The following is a 19,955-nucleotide window of genomic DNA, read 5'->3' as shown; positions in this document are numbered from 1 at the left end:
TATTCCATTAGATACAGAGGATTTGCAAAATAAATATTTTTAAACAAGATTTTGAGTTTTACCAAAAAAAAATGTTAATGGTAGGTTGAGCTTAACTAATCAATTCTTTTGTGAAATTTTCTGAACCTGAGTCCATAATAGCCAAGTTGTCCTTACAGTAATGCTCAGAAGAACAAGGGGCACTCTTCCATAAGTCTTATGTGGTATTATTGATTGCTTGCTTCTGATAGAACATGTATAATTGCATTCCAAAGCCAAATATAAATATAATTTAAATTATATTATATTATATTATAATATAAATATGATTTTCACTTAAAATGTACATCATGTTTATATTAGAGTAAAAATCTATAATATATTAAACATTTAAATTATATTATAAATGTAAAAATATAATAAAAATATTAAAACAATATATATTAAAATATGTAATACATATAATATATGTTTTCTTTAGGGTAATGAACACTTCATTTTACATATCCCATCATTATACATTATGAGGCAGATAGACACATTTTAAAATAAAATGTTAATAGCATAAGGTATAAACTTTACTGAATCACTGACTTGTACACCTAATGTAACATTGTGCCAACAATACTCAAATAAAAAATAAAATAAAATAAAATGAGATGTTAACACTATTTTATAGATACTTGTAGCAATTCTAAGTATTTCTTTGCTCGTTGCCTGCAGCAGCAAGTGCCTCCTTAATAAGGCACTATAATTTAAAGAAGCTTTTTAAGGAATGCTGAACTGAGACTAGCAGATAAATTAATAATGATATCTTGTAAGGTTTTGGAAAATTTCTCGGGTTTTCCACCTTAGGATTAGAACATGAAACAATGAGGAATACAAATCAGGAAATGACTTTGAAAGCAAAAATATGTATTTAATAACTTCTCAAGGTTAATTAACTATCTTTTTGTAAGTTTGTGGGATTTAACACAAATATTTAATATTCTTAATATATATGTTTCCTCGATGCTTAAGTTTCAAAAATTAGGCATAAAGACAGTTCACAGCACAGAACAATTCCCACCTCCTCAGGGAATTCTCACCTTATTATACGTGTTGCCACTAAACAGGGTGTGAGAATTCCCCTGTTCATCACTCAGTGAGAAGGAGGACAAATGGCTGAAGGGTCCTGGGGTAAGACAGTCAGCCTGTGAGAGGGTCTGTGGAGTCAGCAGGGACTTAGCAGGAGGACAGAGTCTAGTCTGATATAATGGGTGGAGAGAAAGAGGCTTGGGAGGAACTGTTACATCCTGGGAAGAAGAAAGGTATAAAGAGCATTTTAGTAGACAAAAGTCAAGCTCACTTGGAATTAAATTAAATATTATAGATGTTATGTCAGAATCTCTTAGAAATAAGAAGGAAACCTTTCCTCATACTTGGGCCCCTTACAAGACACCTGCTTTCATGGTGTATTGTTTATTTCTTTCAGTAATTCCCATCAGTCTCCCTCTTCCAGCCTCTTCTGCAGTATGAAACAAGCACCTGCAGTGTCTCCTGAAGTGTGTCAAGGTTGTTATTTTTGAACGTATTGAGAGGAGAAATGTTTAAGGGAGGAGAGAGCTCATCCCAAAGGTAATAGGACGACATTAGAAAAGTCTTCATTGAAGAGGTAAGTGACAGTGGAAATTAAGAGTGCTTGAGATTTGGTGCAGAAGAAACAGGGGAGACAGGTGGCCATTGTAGTGAGATCAGTGTCCAAGCAGCAGGGGCAAAAGCATTGGTTTAATCCACAGTACAGTAAGTTGTCAAGTTGGGCTGAGTATGGGCAAGGGATGAGGGAGAGGTGAGTCTGGAAAGAATGGAAGAGGTCTTCAGTTCCAGGCAGTGTGTTGGAGAGAAACTGGATACAGTGCCCAGATAAGTTCATGTGTAGAGAGGAGAGGGAATGAGGCCTTTAGGGTGGGTCTTTCACCTGGAAGGTGGATGAAGGCGAAAGACTTAGAGGAAGTAAGACCCACAGGATGAGGCCAGGAATTAGGGCAAGAAAGGCACAAGAGTGGAAAACATCAAGCCTACAAAGAAAGTCTGCAGAAAGGGCCTGTATATGTACATATCTATGAAAGATAGGTCTACTTTTTTGCAGATACACCACTTCTCATATTTCTGAAATTCTTATTGTAAGGAAATAGATCGACAGTGATTATCTGTAAGACCCCCTCAGGGCATGAATCTTATAAAATGAAACCTGCTTTATTCACCTTTGTGACCTCAGAGTTATGTACAATGCCACTATAGTACATCCTTAATACATTATTGAAATCTCAGAGGAATATAATATTTTCTGTGAGTTAAATACTGTATTCTATTCTTTCTCTGCTCCATAAGCATTGAATTAATATATTTGGTTTTGTGTGAAATGGAAATTTAATTCAAAATAGTACACATTGCTCAAAATTATATTTAGCAAGCAAGTAAATTCAACTTTAAAACTGTATGCTTAATATTGTTTATTGTAAGTTTAATTCATTTTACCAATACCATGTATTTTTAAGCCACTGATTGGTTTTCTAACGTGTACATTGAATGTGTTTGCTGTATCAGTAGATATCTTTTCCTTTTTAAAAAAGTATTAAGATTTAAAACTCAGAAAATTTAAGCAGGCTAGAAAATTATAATTCTAGGTCTTTGGAGTTAGTCAACATGAGGTTACAAGCCTCGGTACCTTGAAATAGTAACTAATTAATTTCTTGTTTGCTGCAAGTGTTGATTTTACATATCAAGCAAATACAGATAACTTTACACATGCACACTGCAAGTACACACTATTATAAAAAAAGAAGATACCATCCTATTTACAACATTCTGCATCTTATTTGTATTTTTCCCCCACTTAACAACAGCTTTGGAAGGAATATCTCTATGTCAGTATCTGAAAGTTTTGGATTTCCTGCCAATACATATTACTGAATTATCTCACAGATGTAATTGCCATTCAGTTAATTTTCTTAGAAGCTCCAGGTGTATCACCCAAAATATCAAATTCCTAGTGGTATGATAAATTTACCTCCTCTTTGTCAGTTCTCATACTTTTTATTCCTTTCTTTTGTCTAATTTGGTTAGCCAATACCACTAACATTATTAAATGATAGTCACGTTATTATGCAACTTTAAGGGAACACTTGTACTATTTGCCCATTAAAGGTGGCTTTTAGATTGAAATATATTCTAACTTTGTTTTATTTTTCAATCAACTATTTCATTTTTTTTTTATCAGCAACTCATCACATTTCTTAATCAGCGTGGGAAGCAATTATCTGAAAACCGAGTAGCAAACACAACTACCTGTGTAAGAAAAAGGCAGCGTTATTATTGAGAGTTGACAGTGCTTAGGAAAAGGTGAGAGAAAATGGCAAGAAGAACAGTCCTTGGTTAGTGATCCAGTTCCAGCTTTTTTTGGAGGGTTCAAGAACCCATTGTGAAGATGTCAGAAGCCAGACCTATAGTGATCCAGGGAAGTAACAGGTTCCCTAGATGGGAGAATCCAGCAGAGCTAAATCCTAATGGATTAGACAGGAAATGTCTTATGTTTCTATGCTCACTGTAGCCAACCTCCATCTCTCAAGAGTTGGTCAAGTCTGAACACTTCTGTAGGGTCAGATGATACGAGCTATTCCAGGAGCTCAGCAGGGAGGGGCACTTGGACAGGTCATAGAGAGCTAAGAATCCTGGCCAGGATCACATTGGTTGATAATCACATTGGTTGATAGTACAGTGCAAAGGTGAAAGAATTCTTGGTGGTGGCAGCCTTAACATATACGTCATCTGAGGCTCCTGTTCCAATCTATGCTATTTGTCTTCTATGTTTCATGTAAGTCATTAGGCTGTGATTCTCTTTACCATCATCTTGGAAATTTTCTTTGCCTATCTCTTATGTTCTATCTCCTGTTTCCAATATGCCACATCTTTCTTGATTCTCTCTCATATCTTACCAGAACCTAAAGGAGTTTCTTCGGGGGAAATGAAGTATTGGAAGAAAACTTTTGACCTTTGCATGTTGAAAATTTTGTTCTGCCCTCACATTTAATTTTTTTAGACATAGGATTCTAAGTTGTAGAATAATTTCATTCAGAATTTTGAAAGTATTTTACACTGTAACAGTGTGATTACACTGCTACTATTTTATACGTATTTTTCAAAACATTTAATATTTATGATTTCTACAGCTTTTCTGTTTTCCAGTTTTCTTTTGTCAATTCTTATGAATTCATTTCCCTTGCTTTCCTTATGTGCAGGATATTTTATCATTCTTAAATTTTCCAAATCAAATACTTAATTCACTTATTTTTATTCTCTTACTTATTCATTAACCATATTTAGAGTCATAAGTTTTTCTTCCAAGAACTATTTTGACTGTATTCTAATAAAAAATAGGTTTTTTTTTTCTTTTTTTTTCTTCCAGGTAGAAATTTTATTTTGAATTTACTTTTTAATCAAAAATTTGTTGAAGAGCACATTTTTCAATATATAGGTGGCAAGGAAAGCCAAATTAGTCATAATGCGTCCAGCAGTTTGTCACTTTAAAATACCTTGCCAGAAGATGACTTGAAAACTTCCAAATGATTCCAAAGATATTCTTGGTCCTTCTCTATCTCATTATTATAAAGATACACACAAACATAGCGTTATCCCTATGTTTCTATCACGGTATGAAGTAATCTTGACTATATTTAAATGTAATATATGTAACAGGCCTTCTCTCTGTATAGTGTGTGCAGGTATGCACACATCTACATCTTCTTTATTATCAGAGTTTATCTAAGGATGTTGATGTAATTTCAATCTCACACCCACAAATTTTTTATATATTCTACTGCTGATTTTACCTTCACAATTTTCCCATAGAACTGTAATTTTATTATAAAGAAGTTGCTTACTTTAGAGACTAAGTTTTCTCTGACTTATTTCTCCTTTAAGTCCTCAAATGTCACTTTTTGTATATTTCATATTTAGAACACAAATGCCATTTACTAAGACTATCTTTAAATCTGTATTTTGATCTAACTGCAAAATGAAACTGCAGTATAGTGTAATTTGCTCACTACTTTTGTGTTTAAAATATCCAGATTTTTTCAATGCACTTTGTAATAGTATCTAATACAAAGGGTTGAAATTCAGTTCATCATTCTATTGTTTTCTATATATTACTTTATAGTGTACAGCAGGAAGAACATATTTATTTCCAATTAAATTGGGTATTTAATTTTTACTTTATGAATATTCCTCAAAGAGACATTTATCATTTACTTCAGCAAAACTTTAAACAGTATAATTTTGAGTACTTTATATCTTTATTTTATTTTTTTATATCTTTAAACATTGCTGAAATTGCACAGCATCTGCAAGTTCTGGATGCCTACTTTGTAAATATATCTTAAGATACCATAATACAATTACTAAGACTCAAGGTAAAATGATAAATTAGGGATAGATATATTAATATTAATAATGAATTAACAATATGACAGTTAACAAGCTTATATTAGGTATAGGCATTACATCATTACTGACATTTCTTGCTATTTATCCTGATATTAGTAGTGGTATATTCAATCCAGATTATTTTGTAGGAGATTTTTTGAAACAAAGTCACTTATTTTATGAGGATTATTTTCATTTAATTAAAAATAGTTAATGTGATAAATCATATGTCTGACTGGGCCAAGCCAACTGAGGGCTCTCTGAACCAAACTAGAGAGCTGACACTTTCCCAAGAAATCTCACTTGAAATATATATGAGTTATGACTGTCTAGCACTGATACTTACAAAGACAACAATGTAAACCCATATAAATCAGCAAAGCTTAAAACATCTCTTATAATTTTAAGTCAGGAGGTGGCCAACTTCTCCTGTGAAGGTCCATTTAGTATATATAATAGGTGTTATAAATCATATGTCTGTCACAATTACTTTGGTAGCATGAAAACAGCCTTAGACAATACATAATGAATGGGCATAGTTGTGTGCCAATAAAACATTTTTTATATGTGGATCAGATCTGGCCCACAGATAACAGTTTGTGAACCCTATTTTGGATTTAAAAAAAAATAAAATCTTTATGTCTGACCTGCACCCCACCACCACCCCCATGAATTATCTTGAGGTTGGTAGATACTACTTTGGAGATCACTATGCTAAGTGACTCCTGGAAATAAGCATTGTATACCCTGCTTTTGCATCCAATGGATAAATCTTCTAATGTTCTAGTTTTTGAGGGAAGGACAGGGGTCATAAAATTGTCTCATACATGTTTCTATCAGTGAGAAGTGTTAACATAGTTATTTCTAAGAAAATGCTTTTAGTGCTTTTTACTTACTTGAGAATTGTCTTTTTCAATATAAAAATACTTAGGACAAATTTTTCAAAATAAAATAAGCTTTACTTAGGATCTTGATTTTTAAAAAGGGATTATTTCAGTTAATTATAATATCCTATCCTGAAAAACTTAAAAAACACCAGAATTTATGATGCAAATAATACCTTTGTTCATTAGAGAAAATTTAGCAGACAGTATGCAGAGAATAAATTAATTTATCTCTGTTCATTAAGAGAGCTGGAGATACTGCAAAATTAAGTATTAACAGAGACATCAGAAAATTAATGCTATAGTCCTTTTGGCTGCATTCACCACTCTAGAAAAAGCCAACTTTCTGCTCAGCCATCAAGTCAAACTATTTAACTTCAAAAGCTGTTTTCACTGCAACACCAAAGGGCATTTTAAGGTACTGTGGGCTCTTTTCATTAAAGCCTGCACATCTGAGACTCTTTTGTTCCATCCTGGCATTTTAAAGTTAGCCCCTTCCCGTGGTTTGGAAGTAAAGGGTGAAAATCCACTTTCTCTTTGCTCCCACTGTCCCCACTTCATACCATGCAGTGATTTGTGCCTCTGGAAACTCAGAGCACCACCAGGTGAAATTACTGGAGCTTTAACCCCATCCTCTCTCCCTTCTTCTACCTCTTTGGTAGAACAACACTTACTTTCAAAATGCAGCACTTCTTTTCAACTTCCTTTCCTGTCTGGAGCTTACAGCAATTTAAAATCAGAATTACAGCATTTGTGCTACAGTTTCAGGTTGAAAACAAAACTCTGTTCATGAAGTCAAGAACCGTTACTGGGTATTTCATACCCAGTGACTCCTTCAGCCAAAGGCATATCAACATTTTACAGATACCATCACAGAAAACCCAAATTACCAAGAAGAGATTGTAATCATCTACTCTCTACAAAGATCAAGCCAAGATAAAGTAGGTCTCTTAATTTTGAGCATATGGCATAACTTTTTGTTTATCAGCCCTAATTCTGAAGAATCCATATGCATTTTAGAAAGAGACATACTTAAAGCCACACTTAACCTATTTCAAATCCTTGTTTGAATCAAAAAATGCAAACATCTGAAGTATGAAAAGAGATAGCATATGCTTAGCTTTTTCAAATCCCTTTAACCCGAAAAAGTTTTTAAATGATTAAAATACAATTTTCAAGATAGGCTTTGGGTTATTTAATGTTTGTGATGGTCTAACAGCAAACCTCACAGAGCAGATGACACTGTGAAGATATAGTGATGGCGATGTGCTCAAGGGAGAAGAAAGAGAAAATATTTCATAATCAATCACAGTGGGTACTAGAGAGTTAAAATGCTGTTTTATGTTTTTCTATACACATAGTTTAATTTTTTTCTTAGGTTGCCAACCAACATATATTTGGTAGAGAGGAGCAACTTATACTGAAAAAGTCAAAAAAGCAACATAGAAAAGAGATTTCTGTGTCTTCTAACAGTGGGGAGGAGAACATATTTGGTTACCCTTTAGCAAGGAGTAAACTTCTTGCTTCCAAAATTATAGTGATTTTAAAGGACATAATAACAACAAACATTTCAAATGTGTATTCCCTATAAAGTTTCCAATGTTCCTCTGCAATGACTGTTTTGTGTAACCATGAATGAGTATTAATATGAGTACTATTAGAAATAGGATTAGTAGCCCCATTTTTTTTCTAGGGTGAAATTGAAGTTCAGAGTTCCTAGGCTCACAGAGAATCCACGTTCTTTCTATCGCATTCCATCAGAAGGTTTCTCTCCTTTGTGGGAAGCAGAAGAATCAAAGACTCCAGGAACCAGTAATCACAGTAGATCCCTTAGTGGATCAGAGGACAGGCGGACCAGGCCATGGTGTGTGCCTGAGTGTGTAGTGAACAGTTTCACATGACGAAGTACGGATTACAAAGAAGGTTAAGAGTAACAGAAAGTTACTCTTTCTGGTCCAAAATAGGTAGAACTCACTAGTAGCTAAGTTTCACGAGGGCAAGGATAATGTCTGCTCCATTTCCAGTAGAGTTACCCATGTGTGTTGCAGAGCCTGGCACGAATGTTAAAGGGATGAATGCTAGGAATAGAGAGAAAGGTGTGAGCATGGAGGGAAGCAGCAACACCATCCATCAGGAACATCAGGAAACCATAGCACCGCTAGGATGGGGCCACATGCCACGACTATTTGTTATGATTTTGACCTACACGGTAGGTTACAAAACTTTGTCTCTCCAAACATATGACCTGAGTAATAATACTTGCTCTTTTTTTTTTCCTTTTGTGAATCATCTAAGGATGATAAATATCATCCAGTAATATTTAAATATTTAATAATAATATTTATTATTATATTCTGATGGTATTTAAAAACATAAACACAGAATTTCAGGGTAAGAGGGCACCATCAAAAGTATTTTGTACAATACCCTCATTTTGCAGATATGCTATAAGTCCCAGTATCAGGAATGACTTCATCCAACAGCATGCATTTTTCAGACAGACTGCCTGATATTAAAAAATTTTCTCTTTAAAATGTTTTTTTAGTTGATTCTCTTGAAACCTAACAATTAGGGAAATACAAGAATGAGGGTGAAATGTACAAGACGATAGGGAAGCCATAACTTTGCTGAAATATCTAGAGCCAATGAAAACACATGCCCTTTAATAAACAGGGGTATAGGTAGAGGCTACATGGTACATGGGAAACCTCATAAATGGAGGCTTACTTACCTCCTTTGTATAAATCAAATAGGGAAAAGAAGATACCTAGTCATTGTTGGTTGAATTGCAATGCCCTTGGTAAGGGTAGCATTGAGCATCATTAGTCATAGTATTCTTGGAGCTGGAAGAGAGCCAAGAAATGGTCTAGTCCAGGATATCTCAGCTCCAGCACTACTGGCATTTCAGGCTAGATAATTCTTTGTTGTGGGAGACTGTCTTGTATATTGTAGGATGTTTAGTAGCATTCAAGCCTCTACCCACTAGATGCCAGTGGCATTCCCAGTTATGACAACCAATAACGTTTGGGCCAACTTCACCCCAGTTGAGAACCACTGGGCTAGCCCAATTCCCACGCTTCATGGATGAGGTTCACAATTCACAAATGCACAGGGTAGAGCTAGTTAATCACACTTGCATGATATGATCCAGACTTCAGAGTTGTTTCCACAAAACCAAGCCGCTCTAGTTTTCCTTTGGTTCAATTACACCTCAGCGTAGATGAAGTCATTAGATCCTGCCTGGATAAGGGTTCTAAAATTGGAAGGTGAGAATAGCCTGACCCTACAATACCCTGCAGAAGGCCAGTCTTTCCACCAAATGCAATTCATGATTGCCTAACATTTCCTGGAAATGGATTAGTCAAAGATTGAAAAAAAAAAAAAACCCTCTATTTTTCTGAATTTACCCAATTGTATGACTATCATACAGGCTTGCTTTTATTTGAACAGGTAAAATATGTTAAGCCTCTCAACTCTACCAGATAAAGTTAACTGACAATTCAGTCCCTGGTGAGTTGTTTATTTCCATGCCAAATGCAATTTTCTATTTTCAAGGAAAAGCAAAGGCAAAAAACATATTAAACACCTAAAGGTCCATAAGACAAATTGATATTTGGATGGCCTGGCTGCAAGAGATTAAATTTCTCTTAGGATTGTCCATATTTGGAGATTAGAATATTAGTTCAAAAGAGTCTAAAAACCTGCCAGCTCTCCAGCCTCTAAGGAATCACTGATTTTGAATTTACAAATTTACAGACCTTCCTTTCCATGCAGCCTTTGAAATGAAGATAACTACACTTTTGCACATGTGTAATGTATTCCATACATCATTTTCTTTTTCCCATATATTTACTGTAAATGACCTGCTTCACCAGTAGGTTGAGTTTTCCAAGAGCTGGACTTCTCAGGCTGTCTTTGGCTCTGTATTGGAATTCAAAAACCAGTTTCTTTACCAGTTTTATCTCTCTGCTTCATTCCCTCCTATGCATTCTTTTGGTTGCTTTTTTCATTTGGATTTGTTGTTTTCTCTGCCTAAATTTCCGACCTTAAGTTATTTTATACAGGATCACAGAAAAGAGGTTTCCAACTCTCTCCACATAACTCATCTTCGGGTTTCTATATCTTGCTGTGACCTTTATATTTGTCATCAAAGTCTGTCTAATCTCATCCACGCTGTAAAATAAGTAACAATCTCCCCAATGCTTAGAGAATATAACATGGTTCAAATACATCGGTCTTAGCATTTATGTTCAAATAATACATTCAACTTTTATTGTGTCCTCCTCTATACATTCTACCTTGATTGCTCTTCTCATGGATCAAACAAAATTTTTCAGTAGAGAAAAATCACAAGCCTCTCTGCATTTCCTAAGAATATGTATTTGTTAAATAACAAAATTCAATCAATTAAATTTAAAGATTTAGTCGGCTTTATTAAATGATTCATGAACCAGGCAGCACCTCACCTAGTAAGTAGAAGAAAGCTCCAAGGAGTTATACAAAATAGAAGGTTTTATAGAAGGGTGGAGCAAGAACATTATTAGCAAAAAAAAAAAAAAAAAAAGGATTATTCCAGGGCAGGTGGCCTTTGAGAGGGAAAAGCCAAGTTTCTTATAATGCAGATTATTATTACCTCTTCCTTCTTTGGTGGGTAGAGAAGACCCAGGAGGCCCTCATTGACACATATAGAAAAATTCTTGACTGACAAGATAAGACTACATTTCCGGGGAAGGTTGAAAGTTCAAATCAATTATGTATTAAGCACAGGTTTGAGAACTCTAAATGACACCATTTTGAGTCCACGGTTTTTAATTTTTTTCAGTTTTTTTCCATAAACATTATTAATAATTATAAATCATTTTAAGGCAGTTGTAGAATTGAAACTGTATAAAGAGGGAGAAAGGGGAGTACTGTAGACAATGTCCTGGGACAGGAACACTAGTTTTACCAAAACTCTCCTACATGCCATATGACAAAACCATGCCAAAGACATGTGATTGTTACTATCTACAGTTCTATTTACAGGCTGACCTTGACTCAGAGTTCAAAAAGAAGTATGGGATAAAGACTTCTGTGAAGTAAAAATATAAGAATGTATCTTTTTTCCTTGCCAACACATAAAACTTTCTAATCTCTAAATAACATTTACTCTGGATATTACTTAAAGAATTTTTACACAGCTACCTTCTCCCTTTTGACATTCTGTTTAATACTTTTCAGAAGAAATTAATATAGAATATTTGATTTTAGCAAGACCTTATCTTAAAACTCGAGCATAATTTACATGAGAGCTTCTAAATATGGCAGTGCCATTCCTCTTAAACAGAGATAAGAACATCATGAGCTAACAAAGCATTGAAGAAGAACATATTTGCATAAAATGTTCAGATCATCATTGTTGCCTCATAGATTAGGGTAGGGTTGGATGTTGGATACCACAGATCTACCAAATATTTGTTAAGTAACTAATGCCTCAGAGCTTAGCTAATTATTAGAATTCAGTTGTTTAACTAATTTTTAGAATTATTAGAATAATTCAATCTAATATAATGCAAGTGGCAATGGGTCTTCTTAAGATTTTGATATTTTAGACCAAGTAAGAATCTGTTCAGTACTTTAACCCTATGTAAGTCAAGGGAAGGGGGACAGGAAAGTAAGTTTCCCATAGCTTGAAGATAACTGCAACAGAAAATTGCAAGTTCCAATCAACCTCAATAATTACACAAAATCAAGAGAAAGCTTATGCAAAAAAAAAGAAAAGAAAAGAAGAAAGAAAGAAAGAAAGAAAGAAAGAAGAAAAGAAAAACAGAAAAAAGGAAAAAAGGAGACATGAAATCTTAACTTTGAAAAGGTTAATACCATTTGATTATACTCTAGAGAAAAAGCAAATTTTGCCTCTATATGACAATTGAAAAAACAGTTTATTATGTTGATGATAAACTATCTATTACATGTGATATATTTCCTGTTTATGATCAATTATTACCTATTACATATAGAGGGAAGAAGGGAAGGAGGGAGGAAGAAAAGAAAAGGGAGGAAGGGAGGGATGAAGACAAAAGGAAAGAGAAAAAACTCACAAAGATTTCATTACTTGAATAAACAAAAAACAACCTGGTAAAATGTAGAGAAACCAAATCTTTGGGCTTAACCCTTTCAAAAGAAATGTAACACAAGGCATTTCAGTTTTCTCTCCTTAAAACAATTTGGCAACCCACTTAATTAACTCTAGACCTAAAAAGGCTAAACATTTTAAGTTGAAAAATATTTCTTAATAAATGGTTAGCAATGATAAAAGATAATTTTATGACAAAAGAGAATGAACCATCTTGACTGAGAAACAATTGTTGAAACAGCAGCAATTTATGGCAAAGCCAGAAGTCATTCAGAATAGAAGGCAGTATTGTCAGTTTCACCTATGACAAAGGTGAGTACTTGCTCTGTAATATTAACATGTGCGTGACACAAGGAAGAAAAGGTGAAGGTCACAGTAGAAATCTAACGAGGAATAATGAGATAGAAATCTGAAAGTCACCCATATAATCATCAAAGTTGAACGTCAAACAGAGAATTTGGTAGAAAAGTCAGATGTCTACGGAAAATCAAAAGAAAAGAAAGACTGAAAATACTACAAAAAAGAAAATTCCCCATAATTATCCTTTTATGCTCTCTGTGAAATGGTGTGAAGGAAATTCACTAAATGGTCATTTTCACAAAAAACATGTTCTTTTGCTTACTGAAGCAAGTTAAAAGGAAAATAAAATTCAGGAGGCATAAATGCTAGGAAGTGTTATTTCTCAAAAGAAAGAAAGAAGAAAGAAAGAAAGAAAGAAAGAAAGAAAGAAAGAAAGAAAGAAAGAAAGAAGAAAGAAAGAAAGAAAGAAAGAAAGAAGAAAGAAAGAAAGAAAGAAAGAAAGAAAGAAAGAAAGAAAGAAAGAAAGAAAGAAAGAAAGAAAGAAAGAAAGAGAAAGAAAGAAAGAAAGAGAGAGAAAGAGAAAGGAAAAAATGATTCCAGGAAAATCAGATGAAATTACAATATTTCCTCTTTAATACTGTCTAAATACTTTCTTTTTATACATTTCATTAAGATTTTCAGAAGAAAATGACATTTAATATTATGGGTTTGATTACAAATTTATAAAGAATGAGAGAGAATATTTTATGTAACATTTTATATACTTGAGATTAATAATCGCTTCTTATATTAAATCGAGGATCTTAAATGAAGAAATCACCTTTATCTAATTAAATACACTAAATGAGCACAAAACAATCAATATATTTTGCCAACTCACAAGTAGTCAGGCAAACCAAAAATCAGTGGGCTCTTAAAGTATCTTCATTCTCATCAGTGAATTGATTTTCTAAGCCTCAATGTCTTCTGGATGCCCATTTGTCCAATCAATTCTGTTAATTACTTTCCAACTCTGACCTTGATCATCAATAGAGAATGCTTCAAAGTACATCACAATAGTTTTAAATCCAAATGTGGAGAGTGAGGATATTTTCCAGTAAGTCAAAAGGACCACAAATTGATACAATAATGGTATTAAAGGTAATTTCAAAACAGCATAAACTTCATTCTGAGGAGTCTTTGTTACAAAATCCATCTAATATAGACAGATGCTTCTTGGCCTATGCCATTTTGATGCAAAAGCTGCTGATTAATAAGTCTCAATTACTTGATTATATATTTGGTTTCAAACTTTGCTTTTAGTACTCAGAGGCTGTCTCCAGGCAGATTTTCAGTTCATTATCAGTTCAAAAGGCTGCCTGCTTGTACCTTCTTAAGCTACAGTAAATACATTTCCGTCTGGTCTCATCATCTTTAATGTCTGACATTTTGTAACAGAGAGTTTTGAAATCATATTTTATGGCAGTGAAGCTGTTAGGAGAAATTTATTGACTTAACAATTCCATCCAACATCTCCTGTCATGTGGAACTGTCCCCAGTACAAGGCAGATTTGTGAATGTGAGCTGCTTCAATTTGGCCCAAGTGTCTGGCTAAAGAATTTTCCATTACATGGGTGGGTGAGATCAACTGAGTTTGGAACCATTCAATTTATTCTGTGGCAGCAGCAGAGGAGAATACAATAGCGACTAGTGAATTTGAGTATACTCTCTTCTATTCAAGTTCTGATGAGGTAGCAGCACTGAGATTATCAACTGTTATTACTCAATTTATATTTTAAGTAGATCTAAGCCTCTACACTTGCGAAGTGTCTTTGAAGTCTTTCTCTCTTGTAGATTCTGGACACACTAAGATGGTAGTTAGAACTCAATATAAAGAGACCAGTTGATAGTACATGTACTTGCCCAGTGTGCAGTGATCCTCAAGTTTCTATTATATTTTCCCTCTCATGCAAGGTTAATGAGTAAGACCAAGAAATGTTTCGAATTCACTTTTAAGTAGTATGCTAGACTTCTTTCAATCCTGACAGTCTGCAGACTCCTTTTACTTCCTGTGTTCCACATAAAAGGTGAAATATAAACAAGAATAAATTGATTGACAAAATATATAAATACAATATGGCATCTCCATATTTACAAAAGAGTTCAAATTTTCCACAAATACAGGTCTGTATTATATATAAACAGAGCTTTAAACTTGCTGTCTAGTCAGGAAAAGCAGTGCAAAGAAGTGACAATTCCTTTTAATGACAAGAATTTTTTATACTTGAAAATGGAATTTATCATTTTGGAGGACAGTAAATTGGGATAAATATATAACTTGATATTTTACAATGAATTCTGTTTAAAGTAAAATGCATACATTTGAAATTGTATTAATATCAGAGAACAAAATTGTTATTTTACAGCATGAAAGCATATTTTGAAGAATATAAATTACATGGATAGTACATAAAGTTTATTTTAGCTGTTTGCATTTTGTCATTTAACTACATTATTTTTATAATGATCCCATACATTCTAAAATGTCATATAAAGCCTCTAAAGTATCTGTGTCACAAAGCAGTAGATACTTAATAAGTGTTTTTTTGTTGATGATGAAAATATGTTTTCCTAACAGAAATTTTTTTATTTCTGTTACATGTGGAATTAGTGAATACAGTTTTATAAATCAGTAGAATTTCTCTATTTGATTTAAATTGGGGACTACATTTTATTCTATAAAATGGAATTAATTCAATGATATTAGTGCCTTCTAAAAATGTTTAACTTATCAAAATCATATCATCTCCATTATATAGATAAAAACTATAGCAAATCATGAGAAAGTATTTGTGATGAACATTTACAAGGCTACACAGTGACTTCTGACCTAGTCACAGTTAATCTTTTATTTTAAGGAACCCAGATTTTTTAAATGGAAGAATCCTCAGAAAGTACCCGATCCGAATGCCTCATTTTATACACGAAGAAAATGAAGAGAGATGTTATAGAGTTAATATGTGGCAGATAAGATATTCCCTATGATTCACAAATGCAAATGTAATTTTTAAAAGAATATCCTTGGTTATCATTTTCAAAGTAAAATTTAAAAGCAGTATATCATCTTATATTCTTTCTTAAGTTTATTTTATTAATGATTACCAAGGGTGGTGATTTTACATGCTTTGGTTGTATCATAAAGGTTTCTGGATTGCTTATATTGTTTATCCATGTAATAGTATTTGAGATATAAAATACATAATCCGTGCCTATTTGCTGCATCTCAGTAGGACAAATAGAGATGCAAAGTTTCTCTCTGAAATAATATGGACTTTTATATAACATAAATGTGTATTTTCATATGTTTCCCAAATAGCTTATAAAGCACCATCAACAACCTCCCATTATACCTCCTCCAATGTATAGGGTATATAAAAGGAAGACAGTACACCTTTTTTATGTATAAACTAAATGATCAACAAAGTCTTAAAATATCTTAAACCCCATCCCCAAAATATTACTGCTCAATCCAGGGGTTCATATCATCTCTACCATGTTGCAATGCATCCATACAATAGATCTTTTGCTAAATGTACTAATACCGAATCTAAAATATTGCATCTATTCAAATTAAAGCAGGACTTTAGAAATAAGAAGGCAACACCTATATGAACCATCCAACCAAGAAAACAAAGTCTTTCTTTATGGAGAGTAGTGTCTTGGTTCCCTAAACAATACCAGCATTAGGTAGATTTTTTTTTATTTGAAATACTTCAAACAAAATATCATCCTGGGAATATGTGAATCTCTTTTTATTATGCAAAAATTGATCTTTTTTATTACTAAGGATATTCCAATTAAATGAACGTTTTCTTATACATACTATATTCATAGAGGCATCTCCATATTTTATACAGTTATTTATCAAAATATTGAAGATTTTCTTTTATGTATGCTCACCTGCTCAGAAAAGAAGTCACTATTATCTTCCAGGTATTTACTGAAAGGGTTGGGCTCATAGACTTCCTCCTCTTTTTTCAGTAATATTTTGGATTTTACAGGTACTGGGCGAATCACTCCAGGCTTAGTCTTCATGAACATTAGATAAAAATTTTAAAATAAAGAAATAAATACCATTAAAATGAATGAATATGGTATTATTGTCATTTAAACGTTCTCACAAAAATGTATAATTTTTTAAATTTTAAAATGATTTTACCAATACATAAAAGCAGCCTAGAAATCAAATGATTTTAACTAATATAATTTTAAAGTTAACTATTATAACAATTAACTCAGAAAGATCTACTATCACAATGTTCAAAATTCAAACACCTTCCTCACTTATCGAGCCAAATGTGTTCCTAAATCTTTACCAGTGCATTCACTCAATAACTACTTCATTTGACAAATATTTATAGAGAGTGTCCTTAGTGCCAGGCAGCATTCTCATTCTGGGCATGATAGGAGAGATGAATTCGGCACAACCCAGCAAGTTTTTAACAATTTATTTTTCTGGAAATCACTCCCCAAACCCCAACATCCGCAGAGCTGGGCCCCAGAAACCATGTTCACATTATGTATGATGAAACCAGGAATGGCCTTCTGACCTAAGAGGGTGGGGAGGTGGAACCACATTTTCTCTTCCAAGAAAATGGAATAGAAATCCAGATCAAAAAAAAAAAAGAAGAAGAAATCCAGATCACTCTGGAATTACTTGGGAGGATTGAACCTATGTCAATTTGTGAGCTATGGGAAAGCCTTAATCCTCCATTAAAAAAAAAAAACAAAAAAACAAAAACAGATGAGATCAAGGAAGAAAGCAAAGTGTACGGGGAGCCTAGGGAGGAGAGGCTCTTGGGGGCTTTCCAGAACTAAATTCTAAAACATTCCTGGGGCCCAGCTGAAATTCTTGTCCTGCAGCTCCTTAAGACTTTCCTTTCCTCCTACTTTTTAAAACTCAAAACTTGTGTAACTTACAATTGAAAGAGTTTTAGCTAATAGACTAGTCATTCAAGACTCATAAAGTTGTACCCAATGTCAGTTTGATGGGAGAGAGAGAAAGAGAAATCTACTTTGGGGGCAATTTCAGAATGATGTTTCACAAACACCAGAATCTTGTTACACTGTAAAATGTCACAAAATGATTGATAAGTTTACAAAAACATCCCAAATAAGAATTCAATAAAAAAAAAAAAAGTTGTGACACTTTTCCTGGTTAAGCATTTTGCCATAATCATTCTTCTCAACCCCATTGCCTTTCAGAAAACTGTAAATTAGCCCGCTTCAGTCAATGCTGATGCTCACAACTCAAGCCTTCAGGGACTACATCTATCTCTCTGCTCTATAAACCACCTGATATATTTTGAGGCTTGAATAAATGCCACTTTTTTCAATCGATATTTTCCCAGTTGTCTTTATATTTATGCCAACTGGGAAAGTACAGAGGGAGAAAACCCTCTATCTTCCCCAGGCTAAGAAATATCTCCCACTTAAGAAACTCTGATTTCTCTCAGGAGGGAAAAATGAGCAATTATGTATGAAGTTGCAGTTGAGTATACATACGAGAGCAGTAAGCTCAACACAAGAACAAAGCCTGGGAAACTACTGATTTCTACAACCACCTATAATAACAGAGATGCCTAATATTCAGGTCATGATCCTAAGTTGTCCAGATTTCCTGTCTGTCTTTTCCACTTGACTTCCTGTTTCATTTCCCCTTCCTTCTCCTATTCCTGTACCTTCTCCTTCTCTCCTGCTCCTTTGTGAGGCAGGAAATCAGGGCCTACCAGGTTCTAAAACATGGAGCTTTAGGAGGTAAATTTGGTCAGTATGCAAAAAGATGAATGCAGAGGGGAGAAAGCTGACTAGAGCCCTTGATATACTAAGAGAACCCCTCTGCCAGAGCAACATGACTACCTGACCCTTGTATTGCTAGCAAGATGATGATCTGGGTTATCCTCACCTGGATACTTTCACTCAGATCTTTTCTCTTGGGGTCATCATCTTCTAGGGTGAAACCAGCAAAGAGACTCTTCTGGATATTCAGTATCAGAATCAGTTACTGATATTTCATATTCATTTTTGTTCCAGTTTTTATGCTCCTTAGTTCCTGTGAATTTCCTAAAGTTGATGGTTGTCTGATAATTTGACAATAATTCTTTCCCTATTTCCTCTACTCTACTGCATTTCCCACAGGCTCATTTCTTGGACTCTATGTCCCTATGCTGGATCTATCTGAAGTCTCTGAGTCTTCCTCATTCTAGTTTGCCTAGTTGACCTTGGTACACTTGCCCTGATTCTTACACTGTATTTATCACCTCTTCTTTCAGTCCTATTTTTCCTCCTGCACCTTCACTTGTTGTCACTCAGTAACACTTTATAGACATAGAAGCAAAAGAAGCACATAGTTTGCCTTTGACATTCTTCACATTTCCCATTCTATAAACTTTAACCATATCCTCCACAACTAACCATCTCTCAGTATTTAGCCAGTATGGGCAAAATGGAAATCAAACAACTGATGGTCCAATTCTGAACCTCCTGTACTCTCCATAAACCATAGTACATGGACAAATCATGTTTGTGACAGCCTCTTTACCTTACCCATACCATTTCACATGCTTTGAAATCAACTTCAAAATCCTTGAAGACTCACTGCAGATAATGACACCACCATCATTCTCCCATAGATGCAAGCTCTCTGTTCTATCTATATGTGACCAGGCTCTATATTCAATATTTTTGATACAATATCTCTTCGATTCCGAATAAACAACCCTAGGAGAGACTTAGAGAGAATAAGCCACATGCCAAAGCCATGCAGTTTACATGGGAAGAAGTCAACATTTAAATTCAGGACTGATCTAATCATTAAGCCCATGATTTTAATTATTCCTATGCCTACTGCAAAGAGACAGCCAGAGAAACAACATAGACACTTATAATTGTTTTTAAATACCAACCTCTATAATTTCCTCTGCCCAATCAATAATAAAGTCCTAGTATTTCTATATTTTTTATTTTTTTTTAAATTCATTGCTTCTGTTTTATTTTCACTGCTCATTGCCAAAACCTGATGTCAGCCATTGTTACTTCATTCGATATCATTTTACCTTTCTTTTCACTACTCTTACTAAATCCAGTTTTTCTTTCCTTAAGCATGGAATAAATGTTCCTGCCAGAATTAGCACTCCAAAAACAGTGTAGGACATGATGTTTTCCTATTCGACATA

General features: G+C 34.0%; 1 protein-coding gene and 1 long non-coding RNA gene across 41 annotated transcripts in view; one reads left to right on the top strand and one right to left on the bottom strand.

Moving 5' to 3' along the window:
- LOC112641773 (muscular LMNA interacting protein) overlaps positions 1-19,955 on the bottom strand; it is a 261,862-nt gene that overhangs the window by 34,553 nt on the left and 207,354 nt on the right. For 23 of the 39 annotated variants that reach the window (XM_025419064.3, XM_049092170.1, XM_049092175.1 and 20 more), the window contains 2 exons: positions 16,681-16,809; positions 1,068-1,274 (listed from right to left, as the gene is read on the bottom strand). In XM_025419064.3, the coding sequence (XP_025274849.3) occupies positions 1,068-1,274; positions 16,681-16,809 (336 nt within the window). Of the gene's footprint in view, positions 1-1,067; positions 1,275-13,353; positions 14,790-16,680; positions 16,810-19,955 lie in introns of those variants that run through there. The other 16 variants (XM_049092190.1, XM_049092185.1, XM_049092183.1 and 13 more) reach the window with 2 other exon arrangements.
- Positions 1-19,955, top strand: part of LOC112641776 (uncharacterized) — a 55,761-nt gene that overhangs the window by 1,739 nt on the left and 34,067 nt on the right. For both annotated transcript variants that reach the window (XR_004804007.2, XR_003124835.3), the window contains exon 2: positions 1,454-1,633. This is a non-coding gene — a long non-coding RNA (uncharacterized LOC112641776). The remainder of the gene's footprint in view (positions 1-1,453; positions 1,634-19,955) is intronic.

Source organism: Canis lupus, chromosome 12, assembly GCF_003254725.2.
Source record: "Canis lupus dingo isolate Sandy chromosome 12, ASM325472v2, whole genome shotgun sequence".
In the NCBI taxonomy this organism is placed as follows: domain Eukaryota; kingdom Metazoa; phylum Chordata; class Mammalia; order Carnivora; family Canidae; genus Canis; species Canis lupus.
Note: the sequence above shows the minus strand (reverse complement) of the source record. Positions and strands in the feature narration are given on the sequence as shown.